General features: G+C 39.8%; 1 protein-coding gene across 1 annotated transcript in view; it reads left to right on the top strand.

Annotated features, from left to right (window-relative positions):
• Positions 1–472: 472 nt before the first annotated feature.
• The window catches only part of ADSS2 (adenylosuccinate synthase 2), a 40,841-nt gene continuing 21,880 nt past the window's right edge, over positions 473–19,433 (top strand). Inside the window, exons 1-2 of the mRNA XM_072856498.1 lie at positions 473–796; positions 17,513–17,615. Coding sequence (XP_072712599.1) covers positions 629–796; positions 17,513–17,615 — 271 coding nt within the window. The 5' untranslated portion in view covers positions 473–628. The remainder of the gene's footprint in view (positions 797–17,512; positions 17,616–19,433) is intronic.

Here is a 19,433-nt window from a genome sequence, read left to right as displayed (position 1 = left end):
AGCCGAGGCCAGACCCGACGCACAAAGGCCTCCCTCCACGGCTCCCCTTAGCGCGCCTGGCCCCCTCCTTCCACCTCCACCAGGCGCAGCCGCCATGCAGCCACAGCAGGGCCAGCAGTGCCCGCTGGAGCGCCGCGGCCGCTCCTCCGCAGCCGCCCCCTACCCGGCCCCCCACGGACACGGCCTCCTGCCGCCGCATGGGGCAACCCGCAAGGAACCGTCCTCCCACAGGTGCGGCACCGGAGGACTACGCGCCCCAGCATGCACCGCGCCCGGCCCCGCGCGGCGCCCTGCGCGGGGGAGGCCGCGCAGCGCGCTGGGTAATGTAGTCCGGGCTGCGAGGCGCGGGAGAGCGGCGCAAGGGCGAGGAAGGAAAAAAGCCGCCGGGAGCGGCGACGGCGGCTCCGGTTTCCCGCGGGGGAGTGGGGTGGGGCTCCGCCTGAGGGCAAGGGGTCTGCCTGGCGGGGAGCGGCGGGGGAGGCCGCGCTGGCGGGGCCGGTAGGCGGCGGCACCTGGACGCGGCAGCGGCACCACCGCCCGCCCGCCCTGGAGGAGGAGGCGGGGGGAGCGGAGCCGCCGCGCGCTGCCGCATGTGCCTGGAGCGGAGCCGGAGCGGGCAGCGCGAGCCATGGCGGAGCATGGCGCCCCGGCGCCCGCCATCCCCAACGGCGAGTGCGCCGCCCGCCTCCCCGGCAACAAGGTGACCGTCGTGCTGGGGGCCCAGTGGGGCGACGAGGGCAAAGGCAAGGTGGTGGACCTGCTGGCGCAGGACGCCGACATCGTCTGCAGGTGCCAGGTGAGGAGGCAGCCGGGGCGAGGCCGCGGGTGTCACCTTGAGGCGGGCGTCCTCGCCACCGGCCCCGCCGGCCGCCCGCCCCGCCGCCCGGCTCCGCGCGGGCACTTGTTCTCGCCCCGAGAGCCCGCCTCAGCGCAGGGCCGGGCGGCGGTGCCCGGGGAGGCGGCGGGTCTCCCGCCGCGCAGGGCGGGCTGCGGGGCAGCGAAGCTTTCCCCGGCGGGGCAGGAGCCCTGGCGAGGTCCCCGCGGCCGGGCTCTGCAGCCCTCCCGCTCCTCCTTTGTCCCCGTCCCGGCGCCGGGGGGCGGAGGAGGAAGGCGCCCTCCTCGCCGCCGAGAGCTGGCCTCCGGCAGGAGGAATGCGCCCGGGGTCGCGTCCTCCCCCTCAGGCCCGCCGCCGCAGCACTCTTTGTCTGGGGGGCGCTGGGAAGGGGCCGCGCTCGGCGGTTCCCGCAGCATCGCTGCTGGGAGCGGGGCGAGGAGCCCTCCCCGGCGGCGGCGTGGCCTAAGCCGCACCGCCTGTGAGCGTGCTCGCCTTCCCCGCTCGGAGGGGTAATGCTGGCCCGCGGCACGAAACCGACAGTTAGTTACAGGATGCACGTGAGGGCGTACATGTAGCCCGCGACAACTTAGGCGTCTTCAGATAAAACTAGCTTTTAAAGGACTGGCCTGCCCTTGCTTCAAGATCATTGTTGTGTCAAGGAAATCCCATTTTTCTCTGCTTAATTCTTTTATTTTCCTTCCCTGTTGCTGTGTGGAAGCGTTATTCCAGCAAAAGAGCAAAAAAGTGAGTCTAGCCTGCAAGCACAGTGGTCTTAAATGCCTACGTTAAAACAACGCACATCCGAGGACATGTTTTTCTTAACAGTTCTAGAGTAGTAATTCTGTAGAGCACAACATAATGAACTAAAGCTATGTACGGTTTTTTTCCTTGAAGTTAAGAGATACAGCAGCTTAAAATGCCTACAGCATGTGCACACGTCATGTAAGTGTTGTTATCTGTACGCTTTTGTTGAATGCACAAATTAAATTTGCTCTTAAATAAATATATTTTGGAAGAGTGTACCATTTCCCAAAGAGTGCAAACACTGAAGCATTGTATTATCTAACAAGAACTGCACATAAAACTGGTGTTTTCAAAGCCAAGTCAGTTGCAAAGCTGACAAATCAAAAACTTGAACTTCAGAGACTTTAATTTTGAAGTAAAGGAACATATTCTTAAATGGCTGTTTTCACAATGGAGTTATTTTTTCCCCATGTATCTTGGTTTGTTTTTTTGTTTGTTTGTTTTTTTTAAATAATAAAATCTGATGTGGTGCTGTGGCATGGTTGCCTGGCTTTGTGGGTTATAGAACACGGTGACTCAGTTTGTCCTTTACAACTTTGTCCTTAAAACTTGAAGGGTGTCTAGGTGAGCGTGTGTGTCGCTAGGAAGTTTTTGTGGGGAGGGAAAGGCAGACAGTGGATTTTTGTGTGCACATGTTTTAATGTATTTGTTACTTCTTTCGGATCAGCTGGGTAAGGGATCAAGAAAAGGGAAAAATTACGATGCTATCTCAGGCTTGAATCTCGTGGCCACTTCTGCCATTTCTAACAGCTTGTTGCTCTTGCTGAAGGAAGGAGTTTGTCTTCTTTCTTCCCTTTCCTGTTGATGGCTGTGCTGTCTGGGTCTCCTCCCATGCACTGACTTTGGCACTTGAACACTTCTCTAAGCTGATTTAACTCACCAAAATGGCAGGAAACTCTTTTTCGTTGGATTTACTTTCTACCATTTTAATAAATAAAACTGAATTTAATTGGCTCAGAGGACCTTGATGAAAAGAGGACAGGACAGGGTAAGCACAAAGAACAATTTCTCAGAATGAGATGGAAAAATGGGAATATTCTCTTTCAGTGGTACATAGCTACTAAATAATCTTGCTATGTATGCAAGCATATTCTTGATGGTTTTGTTACTGCTGGTAATTTAGAGTATGACCCTTGTGCTTTTTGTAGTGGTACAAGCCCAGAAAGAAAAATTGTAACGTATTTAGTCTGCCCCTTGCTAATACCAGCTTTCTGTAATCAGAGCTTCTGATTGTTATTTCACCGTTGTACTCTTTCTCATTCTAGGATGGTTCTTTCTGTTCATCATGCCACAGAGTTGCTGGAATGCCTCTGGATGAGATCAAGTATTTCTAGTGTGTTCTTGTGAAAAATTTATTAGTACAACTTTTCTTGGAGGACTTGGGAAGTTGTTGTAGCAGGTCTAAGATGTCTTGGAAACTTGCGTTATATTTGCAATGAAACACTCTAGTGTGGCTTTCATATCATTGTCCCTGGTTCTGTGCAGATGCAGAGCATAAAAATGGTGCTGTCCCAGAAGCAAGAACTGACTATCGCTTACTTTTACAATGCCTGTAAAGGCATTGCAAGAAGTTTTACTCTGAAATCTATGGCCATACCTTCTTGTCTCCTAGGTAGCAGATGTGCTAATGACTTCAGTCACTTGTTTGACTAGCTGACTGTCATCTGGAATGAGGTGCTTACTTAGGTGCAATTAGCTGAATGAGTGCATCAAGAAATAAGTTGTATTATGGATCCACTTCTAAATACCACCCTCCAAAGTATTTTATCTTAGGTTTAGAGGTTGTTGAAAGGAGTCTTGTGCTCAGAGCAAGAGAATGGTGTTTTCTTTTCAGGAGACAGATTCACATTTATCAGAAGTAGTGTTATGGTTTAAAAAACAACTGTTTGAAGAGGCTAAACTAAAATTAAAATACATCCAGGGGTTGCATGTATGTAGTTGCTAATGCAACTGCACTGGCAACTATGATAGTTTCCTGAGGATGCTGCTAGTACAGAGGGTTCAGATGCAGTTAATACAAACATATCTACATGACAGGCAAAGTAGGTACTTGTTCTTCCACTGTTAAATTTGAACTGGTCTTCGTTTACCTCTAGGAGGTATCTGGTAAAATGATACTATTGATAAAACAAATGCATTGGTGAGACTTTTGCACTTAAACCTACCTCTGGTCTTCAGTGGCTTACAGAGCAAAGTCTGTTTACCTGCTATCACATAAATCATAGCCTAGACAGTAAAATAGAGCGAGAATTGGTTTGAGATTCAGGACTGGTTGCCAGAAAAACTGTGCTTTTGTGTTTTTTTGATTGACGTAGTTTCCTCTTAGTAAGTAGCTAGCCTTGCTGCTATCAAACCTGGCAATTTTTAAAAGTATACATTGTATTTTTGTCAATTCCACAGGTAATGGAAAGTTAAAGGAAAACATTTCTTGTTCTGATTAAGGGACTTCCTACCATTGCAGAATGCAACCAGGTTAGGGATTTAATTACCAGATTTTCATTTGTCAGTGAATATGGGAATGGCAAATTAATGCAAGCAAATTATTTTAGATAATCATTTTATCAAAACAAATACAGTACCAAAATACGCTATGTATCTCTTATAGTAACACCACCCCCTCCACCCAATCTACCAGTGTATGCAGTACAACAAAAAAATGTAATGTCTGCACTGCAGGATTCTATTCTAATTTACTCATTTCATCAGCAAATTTTTAGTCACTTCCTGTTCTTACTATTGGAAGTAGCTGATTTATTCAGAGTATATAATTCTCACAGGTGAATAAGATTTCTAAGTCTTCAAATTATTTTGAAGCCATGCTCCCTATGCTAAAGAATCCTATTTTCCTGCTTCTTCAGTTCTATTCTACATCTTGTTACTACTTCAAAACAGAATTGCAGCTTCTTACCAAATCTTCTCAACTGATTCCAGTATGGTCTGCCTGTGACTTATATCCCTGCTCTGCCAGCTGTGGGGTCACACAGTTCCTACTCCTGAACTGCTAATGCATGGTAATTGCAATGTGTGAATTCTTCGTGCTCCCTTTTCCTCTTCCTCCCCCCAAACAACAGCGTGTATAGTGACGCCACTGCTGATCGCTTGATATGTGGCAATTACAGTGCAACAGTTAGTAGAGAAGTTTTCAGTGTGCAAATTGTTGTGGTTAAGCAGTTACCATTGATCAGTTGATAACTGCGAACTGAAGTCCTCAGACCAATGCCCCCTAATACCTCCATATCACTGGTCTGTATATAGCCACTTTTTTAAAAAACTGGAATTTTCTTCCATTCACCAAGCCCACTTTTGTCCTTTTTCTAAATATTCTCATTTGAAAAGGTGTTTTAGTCTAGAGCCTTTGCAGGCCATGCAGAATTAGGAATAGCAGAATCAGTAGCTATAGCTATTGGTGCTTTTTTAGCTGCTCAGGCATTTGATATGTGATGTCTAGCTAGAGCTCCGATTTTTTTTCAAGTGCTGGGTGCACTTTTGGAACTTGGAGTGGTTGGCAGCATGCCAATAATGTGCTCTGGTGAGGAAAGAGAGGTCAGTGAAATGAGTTCTTTGGCCTGCCCCATCAGCAAGTCATATGCTTTACAGACCTGCTTTAGAGCATCACTGGCAGGTGATCTTTTGTTATTGTAAACAATCACACAAGGTCTAAATTATTTCAAACAGAAGAACAGTTGAAATCTGATTTTCCAGTTCATAAAGTTTGTACCATTAACAAAGGAGACCTTAATAGCACTAAAGAGTAAACTACACCTTGATCTACTGGTTTCTTATTGTTCTTTCAGTCTTGCTGTTACTACAAAAGCTTACAGTGTTTGGTTGGTTAAGATGCAGTACTCTAGAGCAGCTTATTAAGATTTCGAATACATTTTTTTTATTTCTACTGCACTACCTCACACATTTGGAAGATGTTGTCTGTAAATATTCCCAAAGTCACTTTTTGTTTTTCATATCCTTTCTTAAATATTCTTGTGAAATGTAGCAAACATTGGTGGGCTTTTGTGTACTGAAGCAACTTAGTGCTGGACCAATCTGTGCTTTCAACATTTTTCTTGTTTCTTATCTCCCTGCCTCACTTGATCTCTTTTATCTCTTAGGGGTAGATTGGTCTTTATTCTGGACTTGGGTAATGAATCCTGTTCCCTACCTAACATGTGTCGGCATTGCAACAGTATAAGGTTTTGCAGATCAGGTGAGAAACTAAGCCAAAACCAGCTCTAAAGAGTCTTTCCGAATATTGTCTTTTAATAGCAATTCCTCGGAGCAAGTTCTATCAGTATAGAGAAATGTATGGAGTTTTTTGAGATTAATAGACATAAGTAAAGTTAATGTTTTCTTTTATTTGTTAGGAGAAAACAGGTGAATGTGTAAAACATAATGTGCTTATTCTGTCATATTCTGCCTCAAACCACGCACTTGATCTTGTTCTGAGGCAACAGTCCTTGTACTACACATTCAAAGATTTCTGAAGTCTAGCCAAAGTTTTAGAAACTTTTATTAAGTGTGTAACGTGATGGCTCCTTGAACTAGGTTTAGATCTTGCAAACATGAATGGATTGTCAAGGAAGAAAATTGCTAGCTGCTGGATGTTGTTTATACTGAAATCCAGGAGTAGATTACACAGTAGAGTTTGTTAGCTGCTAATTCATTGGGGGCAGAGGGGGGAGAAAGCAAATTAATCATGAAATGTGGGATGTGAAAGAATGAATTAGTTATCAAAACCTTGTTGTTTTTTTTTTTAAAGGGGGATGGTCCGTAATCTGAAGTTCAAAATAGCTTTTTGGCAATATGTATTGAAATGAGAAGCAAATAGCCTAGTAATTGCAAAGCTGTGTCTAGTTAGGGTGCATCATAGGGGTTCAAATATGTTTCTTTGCTAGACTGACCAACTTTTTAAAGGTGTGTTCAGCATTCCCAGAATCTGATTGTGTAAGAAGGAGCCTTTCTTACATTTCTTGTAAGTAGTGGTAGCATCCAGCTTTCCTGATGTATTTTTGTCTTTTCATCCAAGAGTTAAATGAAAATGTTTACAACCATATGATGCCAAAGCAACATTGACTTGCTTCTTGCCCAACTTGGCAGTGACTTGTATAGCTAGCTCAGAAACAACAGTGGTTGCCCTGAGCTAAAAATGAATGCTGGAATGTGGTAGCAATACAAGTAAACTGTAGAAAAAATTATGCACACACACATCTGATGGGGAGAGTTGAAAGAAGTGTATGGCTTCTTCCTTAACGTAGCATGAGATAACATCTCTTTAAACTAGACAACTAATTTCTATTCTAGAGGAGATAACTTGAAAGAGTTCTTTGCTCTACCCTGAGGCATCATATTTTTGAGATAGACAACTTGGCATGATCACGTCATAAGAAAAAGCAGTGATTGTCATTGTAGACTTTTTGGGTAGATAGTTCTCTTAAATGCATATGTCAGTATTTCAGAGCTGCTTTAAATACTTTTCTGTTTAGTATCAGTATAGAGAGCCATTCACAATATGCTTTTAGTAGTAATTTCAGTCTGCTTTTCTAGTAAATCTCTTTTTTCCCTATGCACCTCCACTGTTAGGTAAAGTTGCAGTAACGTAGACTGGTCTTAGCAGTTATGAGAGTACTGTAGGTGAGGCATAAGGGTTTGAACCGCTCTCTTGTCTTGATGTGTTCAAAACAGATTTAACTGTTCTGGTTATTATACTAATGTCTAGTCTGCCCTTGACTAATGAAGATATGCTCTGAAAATAATATACATATTTTCAACTTACGTGGGTCTAAAATGGAGAAAGATATGCTGTTGTTCCTCCATCTTAGTTTCAAATGCATTATGTTTTTTATGTGTTCCTGCAGTGATTTCTTACTTGCATGTTCTACTTATGTATGTAGACATGACTCATACTTAAGCACATGTGTCCTTGGGTAGCACACGTGGCACACATTTACTCTTGCTTTTTGTGCTCTACACAAAAGTTTTAATAAGCAGATAATGTCTTACTGGTGGGGTTTTTTTGTTTTGTTTTGTTTTTTCTCCAAGGAGTAATATTTTTGCTTTCAGTTTATGAACAAGCAACTCTGCTTTCCTTTTTGGTTTTGCTAATTATCCAAGCTGGTACATTAATGTTTCCTATTAGACTGTTAGCACTTTTTTCAAAAAAAGGAAGGGAAAACCCCAAAGTTTGAAGCTAGAATGAATTTAAGATTAAGAGTGAGGGTCCTTCAGTGAATGATGGATATATTGTGTGTACGTTTTTCTTGGAAGAGTCCCATGTGCCAGAAAAATGGAAGAACTGCAAATCCTTCTTCCTTAAGCTGGAAGGACAAGCAGTCAAGTCCTTCGCGTACTTTTCAGGTAAATCAGGGAGATTGGCTGCAAACCCAGGAGCATGGAACTTTTCTGAGCAAACTCACCAGAGGAAAAAGTTCTGGTTCAGGATTTCTCTATAAGCATTTGAGTATGGCTTTATATAATTTTCAGAGTCTTTTTGGAAAATGAGGTTCCATGCTTCCTCAATTGTTGGCTTCACTTAGCTTCAGATGAGCTCTTAAGTTAGCAGGCATTGCAGGTAAAACATACTGGAGCTTGTAACTCCCAGTATGATTTTTTTTTTTTAAATTTAAATTTTTTATGTCCTTAGTAGACATTAATATTGTTGAAGTATATTTATGGAAAGACAAATAAGTTATTCTTGAATGAATGACTTCTTAGGAAACATTCTGGTTCTACCTTCATATTTAGCAAAACCCAAAACAAAACTCCAGGTGGTGGTTATTTCAACTTTAGTGTTCTGTTAGCTGAGTTTTGGTAGAGGCTGGTTAAGCACTGTAAACCTGAAGTCTTACCTGGTAAACTTTCTTGCACTATTTTAATTCAGCAAGAAAATAATCTTTTTTGTCTAAAAAGAGCATCTCTAATCCTGACAATAAAGGTCATGATGCAAAAAGGTTGATGAAGTAGTCATCAATTAGACTTTCTGAAGACAGGCATAAGTCATTATTATTTTGTCAAATTAACTTCATTCAATTATCAAGACTCTGCCATAACTAAAAAAAAAATTGGTTCTTATTTGTCCAGTGAATCAGCTCAATACATGAATGTTTCTTGGGGGCTTTTGACTAGTACAGCAATGCAATTCCAGAAGAAAAATTGCTGTTAAATATGATTATGAATGCTCCTTCTCCATGCTATATACATGATTTGGAAGCTGCTCTGCATGGACAGAATGTAACAAGCTAAAGAGGCCTTGCACTACGGGAAGGTTCAACGTGAGAAGACCTGTCTTTTCCAGGTTGTTCATACGTTCTTTTGAGTTTACCATTTTGGCTCCAGAATACACCTTTCTAAGAGTCATGCTTCTAAAAATTGTTTCAGTCTTCAGAGCTATAAGGAAAAAAAAAAATCATAAAAGTGTAGTCAGATACTGCCATTAATATTGTTGCTAGTTGTTTTCAGTTCTTTACCCAAAATACTTTACTTGGCAGTTAAGATATTTAAAAGCTATAGAATGCAAGAGGAAATAAGCCATTTTGCATAGATAGCGGAAGAGCTGAAATGATTTACCTTAAAATTACCATAGCTGTCCTATTAGAAATACTGTTCTGTCAATATGTTTAAAATGTAGTCCTCTTTGATACTATTGATTAGTCTTCAGTATGTTTTGCAGTGATACTGTCTGAAGCATGGTACAGTATGGTGGTAACTGGTGTGTTTGTGTCGTGTGCATGAGTGTATTGTTCGTGGTAAGTATTGCCTTCCAGTGCTTTGATAGTGGTTTTTGGCTAGCAGGAGTCATGTGTTTGATTTATTGAAATTTCAAGGCTGTTTCCAGTAAAATGTCAACTAGCAGATAACGTCTTTCCTTCCAAATTTGTATTTTCAGGCATGCAAAACTGTTGCAAAAAGGGTGTTTCCTAAGAATGTTTATCAAACAGCCCCCAGATGTGCAATACTTGCAGCTGCCTTTGCTATCTTGTGCCCCCTCTGTGCATGTGTAACTGATTCTGTTCATGTTTGCCAGGATAGGTGTGTTTTAGAATAGTATCTTGTTTTGTGTGTGGTACCGACCAAACATTAAATATATGGATGCAGATTCTTGGGTGTGGTGCTTACACTGGGAAGGATTTTTAGGCTACTTTGTCTTCTTTAGCAAGCTGAAGGAAAAACCCTGTTTGGTTTTTTTTGTTTGTTTGCTTTAAAAAAAAATATCTCTGAGCAGTTTACCACTGTAAAAGGAATATTTCAAAAGTGGTATTTCATAGGGAATGTTTTTTGGAATGAGGCTTCTAGAAAGTGGGTAAATATGGGGTTTTGTTACCAGGATTGCTGTCATTCTAACAGTACTTGGGTGATAATTTGTCTATTAGTATGCACCTTCCTGTCAGAGTCATGTGTACTTAGCTGTTCTACATGTTGAATAGCTTGGATATTTCAAGATTACCAGCTAGTGGTCAGGGATCATATGCTTTTTCAAGGAAGTGATTTAAGCATACTGCACCAGTAAAATTGGAATAATGCTTTTTTAAAAAGCTTATGCATTTAGTTACCTTACAACAACAGGTTTTGCTTAAAATATTATAGGTTGGGTAATGATCTTGTGCCTGATCTTACTTTCGCTATTCCACTTAATGACTTAAAATACTCTAAAAATAATGGTATAATTCAATAGTGTCAGGATCATGAAAGGAGAAAAAAGGCTACTGTATCTTAATAGGATTTTAAATTGTTCATCCATCAGAGCATCAAACTAAAAAGTCTCTAAACTAAATCCGTATACTGAAATGCATAGGTTCACGCTTGTTGTTCATGGTGACTTTCACACTGCGTCTCCAAATAAATGGAAAGAAATTTTTTCATTCCAATCCAACTGGCACCCTTTTGAGCTGGATATGTACAGAAGTTTAAAAAAAACCCAAACCAACACAACAAAACAATAACCAAACAACCCCCCCCAAAATAAACAACAACTCTTTAAATAAAGAGTACTAGGAAACTTTAATGGCTGAGGTGTTTTTTTGTTTTGTTTTGGTTTGTTTCTTTTTGCATCAAGGCTATGATTAAAACAGCTATTTCTAAGATGCCCAACTTCATAATTCCATGAATTATTTAAGCCGATATTGCTGGGGAAAAAAACAGGTGTTTGGTTCTCCCTTCACTTTGAGCAAGCTTGTGTTTTCCCCTGTTATCAGCACAAATGTTCAGTGTGACCTGGTGGCAGTTACTCCTTCAGCATTGCTGGCAGCAGCTGAAAACTGGAGAATGGGTCCAACCGTGAAACCAACCACCCTAACTTTGGTGTGTTGTTTCAAAGTCTTGAGCAACAACAGCCGGCCTAGGTACTGACTACAAGGCAAAGTCAAAAGTTAAGGAAGGACAACATTGTATTTGTGTTACTTGTATTACGAAGTTCATGCACCTGGCAGTTGAAAAGTTGGGGAAATTCAATTAGAGACACAATTTAACATTGTAATTTGGTAAAGCTGTGGGCTGCTGAAAGGGCTGATCCCTTGGTCACCAAAGAATCCTTAGGGAGAGGAGAGAGAACTGTTCCAAATACTGTGTTGAAAGATACGAGGAGAAAAAATAGTGCAAGGAAAAGAGAAAGGACAAACAAACTGAATGCTTTTAACTTTTTTTAAATCTGCCTCAAAAAACAGTGCGAAGAAGATTGCTGACTTCTGAAAATCCAATTTTGGAAACCTCGGAGTATGCTAAAACTGCAATGCTGTGCCTTGATAGAGATGCACAAATAAATGGTGCTATATCTAAGCAAAGTATGCTTGGGACTTCAGGAGTAGTGAGCCTGTGTTAGCATCTTGATAGGAGTATAGTGTGTTGTTACTGATTCTTATTGCTCTTTGTTTTGGGTAGGTGCTAGATGGAGAATCTGTTTTATGTTCTGTTCTTTAGCAAGGCATGTGCCTATTTTTCCTATATACTCAGTTTTCTGTGATGAAATGAGCCAGAGGCTGTTTACTAATGTAAAGAAAACCTAAAGAGAAATGGTTTGACTTTTTTTTTTTTTTAAATAGTGCACTCTCTTCCAAGTAAGCTTTATTAGAACTTAAGGGAGAAGATTGTTTATATTCTTACCTAAATAACCTAGTAATAAACTAATCTAGAGAGATATTTTAGTGTTAAATAAGCAAAAGTTAAGCATTATGCATATTAAATTTATGAAGTGCTTAGTCTCTGGTGTAACATTAACAAGAACTGATTTTTTTTTTCTAATAATTTCCACCAATATACTACCAGTTCACAGTATTTCAGTGCTAGGTGATGCACCCTTTTGAGCAATAAATACGTGTTTTTCTGTTGTGTTTGTTGTCTGACTTTGTGTCCTTGGTATGTTTCAGGGATGATGCTGTACTAAGAAAATTTTCAGGTAACTAGCGGATACCTTTTGGCATGACTTCCAGAATTAAAAGACTTAAAATAAAAAATCTTGGGATATTCTAGATTGTGTCTATTGAAATGAGAATCTCATGGCGTGTAAGGATTCTGCTGTATGTATCTGAACTTGAAGGATGTGTGCAGGGGTATACTTAAATATGCAAAAAACAATTTATCTCCTCTGTGGTAATTGTATGTTTAAGAAAATAAATATACACAGTTGTTGGTAGGATAGAAATCAGAATTAATTTTCAGTGATTAATGTTTAGAGTATTATGAATTTTTTATTATTTTTAACATGATAATTTTTTTCTTAATAGCTGTTTAAAGTGACAGGGACATGAGGTTTGGGGAGGAGAGAGGAAAAAGGTTCTTAAATTACTTTTAAGAGAGACAGTCTTATTTAGGTTCAAAATTTTGATTCTGTTGTTCTGGCAGATGATCTGAGGGTTAACAGTACTGTATCTGATATTGTAACATCCTGTGAGGTGCAGCAGTGAAAAAAAAAAATTCTCACAAAAATGTTTTTAGGAAGCACTTAAAGAAACAAGTGGGGTTTTTTGTGTGTGTGTGGTTGGTTTGTTTTTGGTTTTTTTTTTTTTCCTTCTTAATAATGTGTTAGATGGTTGGGGTTAGACGACTGTTGTGTCAGAGCATGGAAACCGTGGAAGAAGAGGGAGAGAACACAAAACTTTATGAAGAAGGTTTAGTGGGTTTGTGTTTAGCAGGTACTTGGACCTTGAAAGCTCTCTTCTGGTCCCACCTATACTGCCTATCCCGAACTGGTTTTTCTTGTCTTCTTCAAGTTTAAGTTACCTAAAAATTGCTAAAAGGATTTTTCTTTTTTACTTAAAGGTCTTTCTTGCTTGTCTTTTGTATTAGGTATTTGTGTCTGCTGTCTTTCAGAAAACCTCTTTTGCATAATTTTGGAATAAAATACTGCATTGCAATACTAAGGAAGTAATCTTCAGCCTGTTAGACATTTCTGACTATGTCATGCTGTTTCATCTTATTGGTTACCTTTCTTCTTAATTTTTTATTTTCTTTTTTTAAAAATCTGCACAGTATTATTTCTCTTACTCTGACAAAGCTAGCTCTGCCTTGCCTGCCTGACCTCCCCTCCACAGCCTGCATTCTGAGTTCTGGAAGGGCTTCCTCTGCTACCATTCTGCAGAATGGGAAGAAGGCATCCCAGTGAAGAAGTTCTTTGTTCAGAGTGCCACTGGTGGCTTCTTGTATCTCTTGTTTATAAGAAGTCACCTTCCCCCCACCCCAATCCTTTTGTGCAATCCATCTATTTGTAGCTGAATGCAGAGTTGCATTACCCTAATGAGCGAGTATGGTGGCTATGGTACACTTCTTGGCTCAGCTGAAGGAAAACTTGCTGTAGTGCAGGGAGAAGGGGAAAAGGAGCCACTGCTACATGCACGTAGTGTATTCCAGGCTGAGCAAGAGCATCTTTTGGTCTTGCCGTGCACTTGACCTTTTAGTCTGTGTTGGCCCAAGGTAGGTGTTTCAGTTTTCACGTGGCTGGGAGAGAGGTCCTGTAGTTTGGGTACCTAGAAGGTTACGGAGATATGGTAGACTGATTACTGTATTTAGTTAACTAGGGAGTATTGCCAGCCTCCAGAAATGACTTGTATATCTTAATTTCCCTCTGACAAAAGCTTTATACAATGTATTGAAGATCATTTGAGCATGAACTTTGTTCAACTAATAGTGAAAATAAATTCCACAGTTAGTTCTCAATTAATAATGTTTAAACATTTGAATAAAAGGAGTGTTAGCTTGAATGACCTAACTGGTCCCACTTGGTTTACTGTGATGAGGGAGGAGGTGCGAGAAATCCAGATGGAAAGTGCTGAAGCCAGGAGTGACTTCATCAGTTTATACCTTGAGTTATGCCCAGAGGCAATAGTTGCCTCCATTACAAAGATGTTGGCATTATCATCAATTTCTGGAGGAGGGAAAAAAAACCAAACCAAACCCCATAACCTAACAATAACCCACCTCTCCACCCCACCACCACTAGAACTCTGAGTTCAGGTTTCTGTAATTAGAATTGTTTACCAAACCTGTGTTGTGCAATGTCTGAGTACACAACATGTGTACACTTTACTGCTAGTTCACTCTAAGTGTACAGTGTGAACCATTCTTTTAATATATTACAATTCCTAACTGTGTGACTATACACTTGCACTTCTGCAGTTAGGGTGGAGCTTACCTGTAAATCGCAGCAGAATTTTGAAAACTGAATTCATGAAATGCTGTTGTTTTCATGCTGTCCTAAAATATGGTTTGAAATTAAAAATATTTTTCGAAATTATACATTCTGACAGAATGACATCCAAAGCAGGATGGGGACTGACTTAATGTTCTACCAGACGGCTGCTATCAATAGCACTTTTGGGATTTAATCTTTCCATGTTGTAGGCATCATAATATTATAAACAACTAAATTCTGAGATTCAGATTTGAGTCTAACCTGAAAACAAGCATTTGGAAACCTTGAGGTATTAGTATGGCTTAAGAGCGTGTTCAGATGGCGATTCACCACACGTAATGTCAAGTTTTCTACTTTAGTCTCTAGCAAAATCCCTTAAAGTATACCTGCTCACAGTAAACATGCAGAAGTATATATAACTAGCTTGCTTCTAGATGAAGTATGAGCTGTGCTGTGTCTGTAGTTCAAGGTTTAAAAGGTAAAATGCCATTTTTATTCTGTCAGCCATGGGGTATTTTTCAGCGAGCACAGAACCAACACACCTTGGCATCACTCAGTAGTGCAAGGGAGAACTCTTGACACCACCAAAAACCAGCAGCTATGTTCTTATGATTAACACAGTCTGAGTCTGTGTGCTGTACACCTTACTCGAGCAGACGTGACCGCTGAACTTTAAGATACCATGTCTGAATGGCACCAGTAGCTGGCAAACTTTAAGAGACTAAGAATTTATTGTTAATCATGATCTAATCTCTACAATGGCCAATTTTTCTTTCTCTGTATTTGACGTTCATGAAGCTAGAAAACCTTTTCTTTTAAATAAATTGAGAAGCAAAACATGAAATTAAATCATCCAGTTAGTAGGGGATTTCAAATGAATAGTCATTCTCTAATCTTAGTGTTGCTTATGGGTTAGTCCAGTTTATTTATGCTGCAGTGCGAGAGTTTGGACTTGTTTTCCCATTTGTAAATTACTACTACCTCAGTATTTCAGTGTTGTACTTAGACCTATTTATTGAATTTTCATTTAAAGCACTTCAGTGCTCATGATAAACTTGTCTAGACTGATATTACTAGTGGATCTAATAGAAAGGAATAATTTGAAGGAATCTGATGCTGAAAGTGGTAGTTACCTTCTTCCTCATATGTACTTGACTGTAAATTCTGCTTTAGTACGTAACTGTTCTTTCTTCCCCAAGAAAGGTTTTGCTTAGGTTCTCAAACATTGAGTAGAAAACCAATGTCTTGTCTTACTAAAAAACACTTGTATATTTTATGTATGCATATAACTTAATAGTTCGTAGAATATTATCTAGTTTTGGAGTAGCTTGCAGTAGCTGAGGAGTATCAGCATTGCATTTCAAAAATAGTTGTAAATGATTACCTGCTGATGTAGGTAGTTAACATCCTTTTAAATCAAAGGTACAACTGTAGAGCTGGTAGACGGCTAAATAATCTTTCTTAACAGCTACTGTTGAGTAGAAAGGATGGGAGGAGGAGGAGGAAGGTTATTCCTGAACATTTATTATTTTCTTAAAAGAATAAACTTGAGAGGCTTGCTTTATTTATGCATTCAGTATGTTTTACATGTTGTGAATCAAAAATTTGGCATTCTCTGATTAAGTCAGATAATTTGCAGTGAAAACTATCTGCATCCAGAAATCTTTACAATTTCTTCAAGGTACTGTTCACTACATGGAAGAACTCTACATTATATTACTAAATCATTTAAACTTCTCTTTAATTCAGACATTTCCTTTGTTCGGTGAAGGTTTGTAAGTTTTTCCCCCTGTTTCCAAAGGAGTTGGAATGGCTGTAAGTCCTCAGATAAATAATGCTGAAATTACGAGAATTTTCATTGCTAACTTCACTGAGATTAGGCTTTTACCTGTGGCATGTGTGTTTATATACTGGCACAAATGTTTGATATCTAAGAATATTCTTTATTTATAATGTCAGATATATGGCTTTATGCATTGCATTCATGCTTTGTAAATGTTGTAGAAGTAGCGAGTAGCTGTTGAGTCCATTGCTTAGAAAAGATCTTCTGTGATACGTTATTCTGAAATATTTAAGATTTATAATTCCATAGATTAATATTTCATATAGTTTCTTTTTTCTTCTTCTTTTCATATAATGCCTTTCTTCAGTTTGTCTTGTGCTGAAGGAAGGCTTAGATTAAAAGTCTTTCCTTTAAGGCTTTCCTTCTTTGAAGCAGTTTGTTTATTTCTAGTGCAAGGTGCCTGTAAAGGATGTTCCTGTAGTTATGACAAACAGCCATTTTGTATGTAACCTTGTCTTGCACAAATGAGTGAGTCATGAGAGAGTGTAAGCTTATTTTCAAAAGTACAACAAACAAGAACTAGGGATATTTGGTAACTATTTTGTAATCTTTTTAGTTTCATAAGCCTATCTTGACCCTCTTTAAGACTTGGTCACAGGCTTCTTTTTGTATTTTAGACATATTTCTCAGTTTAACAAATCTCTTAATACTCTCTTTGTGGTAATGAAAAAAGCTAGAAATGCTAAGTGTTAGTTTGATGTAAATGGTTTCCGGTAACTTACGAAACCACAATCATCTTTGTTGCCTCTAGATTCACTCCTTAACAGCACGTTTCAGATATAAATGATTTGTACTATTACAGACCTCTCTTATTGCTGAGGAGGTATAGAATGAACAAGTTAACTTTGGTTACTATTCATAGAAAAACACTCAAAAGACTCAACCCAAAATTCAGAACAACAAGCCTGCACTTTGCTAAACAGCTAGACTTATCTTTCCCAATAACTATATGGTTTTATATACTCAGTTTAACTGGTGATTTTTTTTTTTTTTCTTTGGTAAAGTTGCAGTTCCACTTTTAATTCTTATTCTCCATAACTGTAATCAGAACCTAGTAAAACTGATGATGCCTTTTAGAAATGTTTGCATGTTCTAGAATATTTATGCTTCTGTCCAATAATTTTTAGAAACATTTTAATCTTATTACAAGCTTTTGTACCTTTGATGAACCAAAATACTGTCCAAAGTCTATATGACAGGTAATACTGATGTTGAAATTGTCGAGTTTGACAAAACAAGTTTGGCTGATTTCCTGGGAGAAGGAGATCTCTGAAAGATCTTTTTGTCAGTAACAGAAATGAAAGTTGCAGAATTGGAGCTGGAACCAGTTTATTCCATCTCTCTACTGTGTGTTCATTTGTCTTTAGTATCAAAAACTATTAACACTTTTTTTCTTCCCCCCCCCCCCATTTCCCCTCAGGGAGGCAATAATGCAGGGCATACAGTTGTTGTGGATTCTGTGGAGTATGACTTTCATCTTCTGCCGAGTGGGATCATCAATCCAAAAGTCACTGCATTCATTGGTAAGTGGGACATCTCTAAAAAATAGACAATACTGTAGTTACAGACTTCTGACATATTAAAAGAACAAAATGTATCTGAGGACATACAGTATTAGGATTTTTCTTCCTCACATTCTTATAGGCCTGAACTGCTCTACTATCTTCTTAATATTGTCTTAACTCAATTGTGAAGTTTGGATTACAGAGGTTTCTTTTGTTGTCTTGGGTAGTTCATCTTTGTTCTTATCTGTCTTATCAATGCAAACAGCTAGCTGTCCAGTATATCTTCATTCTCCCATTCCCTCTTATGTTCTCTACCAATTATTTCTTTTATTCTCAGAATTCCTCCTCTGTTTTAATCTTCAGCCCTGCTAAGTAACTGCCAGTACCTTTTGAAACATAGATCTTTCCTCCCTTTTCCATTGGATTGTGAGATGAACGCTGACTCCAAAAGACTTCTGCACTATATAGTTCTTACCAAGAAGTCCTCTCAGAAGAGTACATTAGAAGGTTTAGGGCAGTGGCAGTATGTGATGTCAGTATCTATGATCTGTTTGCCTCCTGAAAGGGGGTTTAGATTGTCCTATCTGTTGTCCCTATAAGCCTACTTACCACCTTCCCTCTCTTGGAATCCTGTTTCCAATCCTAAGTGGTGGGTTGTTTTTTTCCTTTGGATTGCTTCTATGACCAACCTACTTAATAATGCTGTGTAGCCCTTGAAATTTCCTTCTAAAAATGAAGGTAAATATAAAACATGTCTACACAGCATTATAACTATGCATGTGCTTGTGTGCTGTTGAGGTGAGTCTCTGAGTCACTAAAGGCTATGACCTATCAACACTTCCATCCTGCTTTTTTGATACGCAGAACTCCTGTCCCTTACATGGTGTACTTCCCCAAATCAGGACTCTATTGCCATGCTCTTCCTCTCACTTCTTCCTGCATATCTCATTGCTCTGAGCCTGTAGTCTTGCCTCTCAGCTTGGTACATGTGCCAAGAGTAAGTGGTCATTGACAGTTTGCTAAACAGCATAGCAACTAAAGAGTATGTGTCCCTAGTTACTTGATTCATAAACAGTACTTGCTGAATTCTTGGGTCCACCTTGTAGCAACTGTATACTCGCAGTCAGCATTAACTCTTTACTTGATGGGAATTGGTGGTTAATTGTCTCTTTTCAGCTGTTATATTGTGACTTGATAGTGGGATAGTTTTCAATCAACTTGCCCTGCCTAATACATCTACAGAAATTGAGCCAATAGGCATGGAAATAGATTCCCTCTGATGAAGGGGAGGTTGGGATGTTAACTGCTTCTAGTTTTGAGGGCTGTGGCAGATGATACTGCTTTTATTCTCTTTTGATGTGTTACTGTATTATGTTTCTTTAAAAGGTTATTGCTTGAAAACAGTAAAAAAGGATGCCCGTTTGCCATGTTTTGTTTGGTGGACTCAGGGTTGAGTAGGAAAGACCCCATCCTTTAAAAATACAGTAGGCAGGAGAGAGCTTTTTACAAACCCTCTTGTCTGTATCTGCTATCTCTTGGTCTTGTCTGTCTGAAGACCCCATCCTTTAAAAATACAGTAGGCAGGAGAGAGCTTTTTACAAATCCCCTTGTCTGTATCTGCTATCTCTTGGTCTTGTCTGTTCTGAAGTTTGTTGTTCTGGCTTCTTCTAGCTCTGTCTTGTGTTTAAAATTTCTTTTGGAAAAAAAAATTATTTGGCTTAGGATTCCACTGAAAGGGCTTATAGGTTCAAAAAACAAAAAGCACAAGGGCAAAATGATTGGAGTATTATAACAGTTTATTACTATTGATTAGGACTGTACCATGAAGGTTATAGT

The sequence above is a fragment of the Ciconia boyciana genome, chromosome 3 (genome assembly GCF_034638445.1).
Source record: "Ciconia boyciana chromosome 3, ASM3463844v1, whole genome shotgun sequence".
In the NCBI taxonomy this organism is placed as follows: Eukaryota; Metazoa; Chordata; class Aves; order Ciconiiformes; family Ciconiidae; genus Ciconia; species Ciconia boyciana.
The sequence above is the reverse complement of the archived record's forward strand: the minus strand, read 5'-3'. Positions and strand labels throughout refer to the sequence as shown.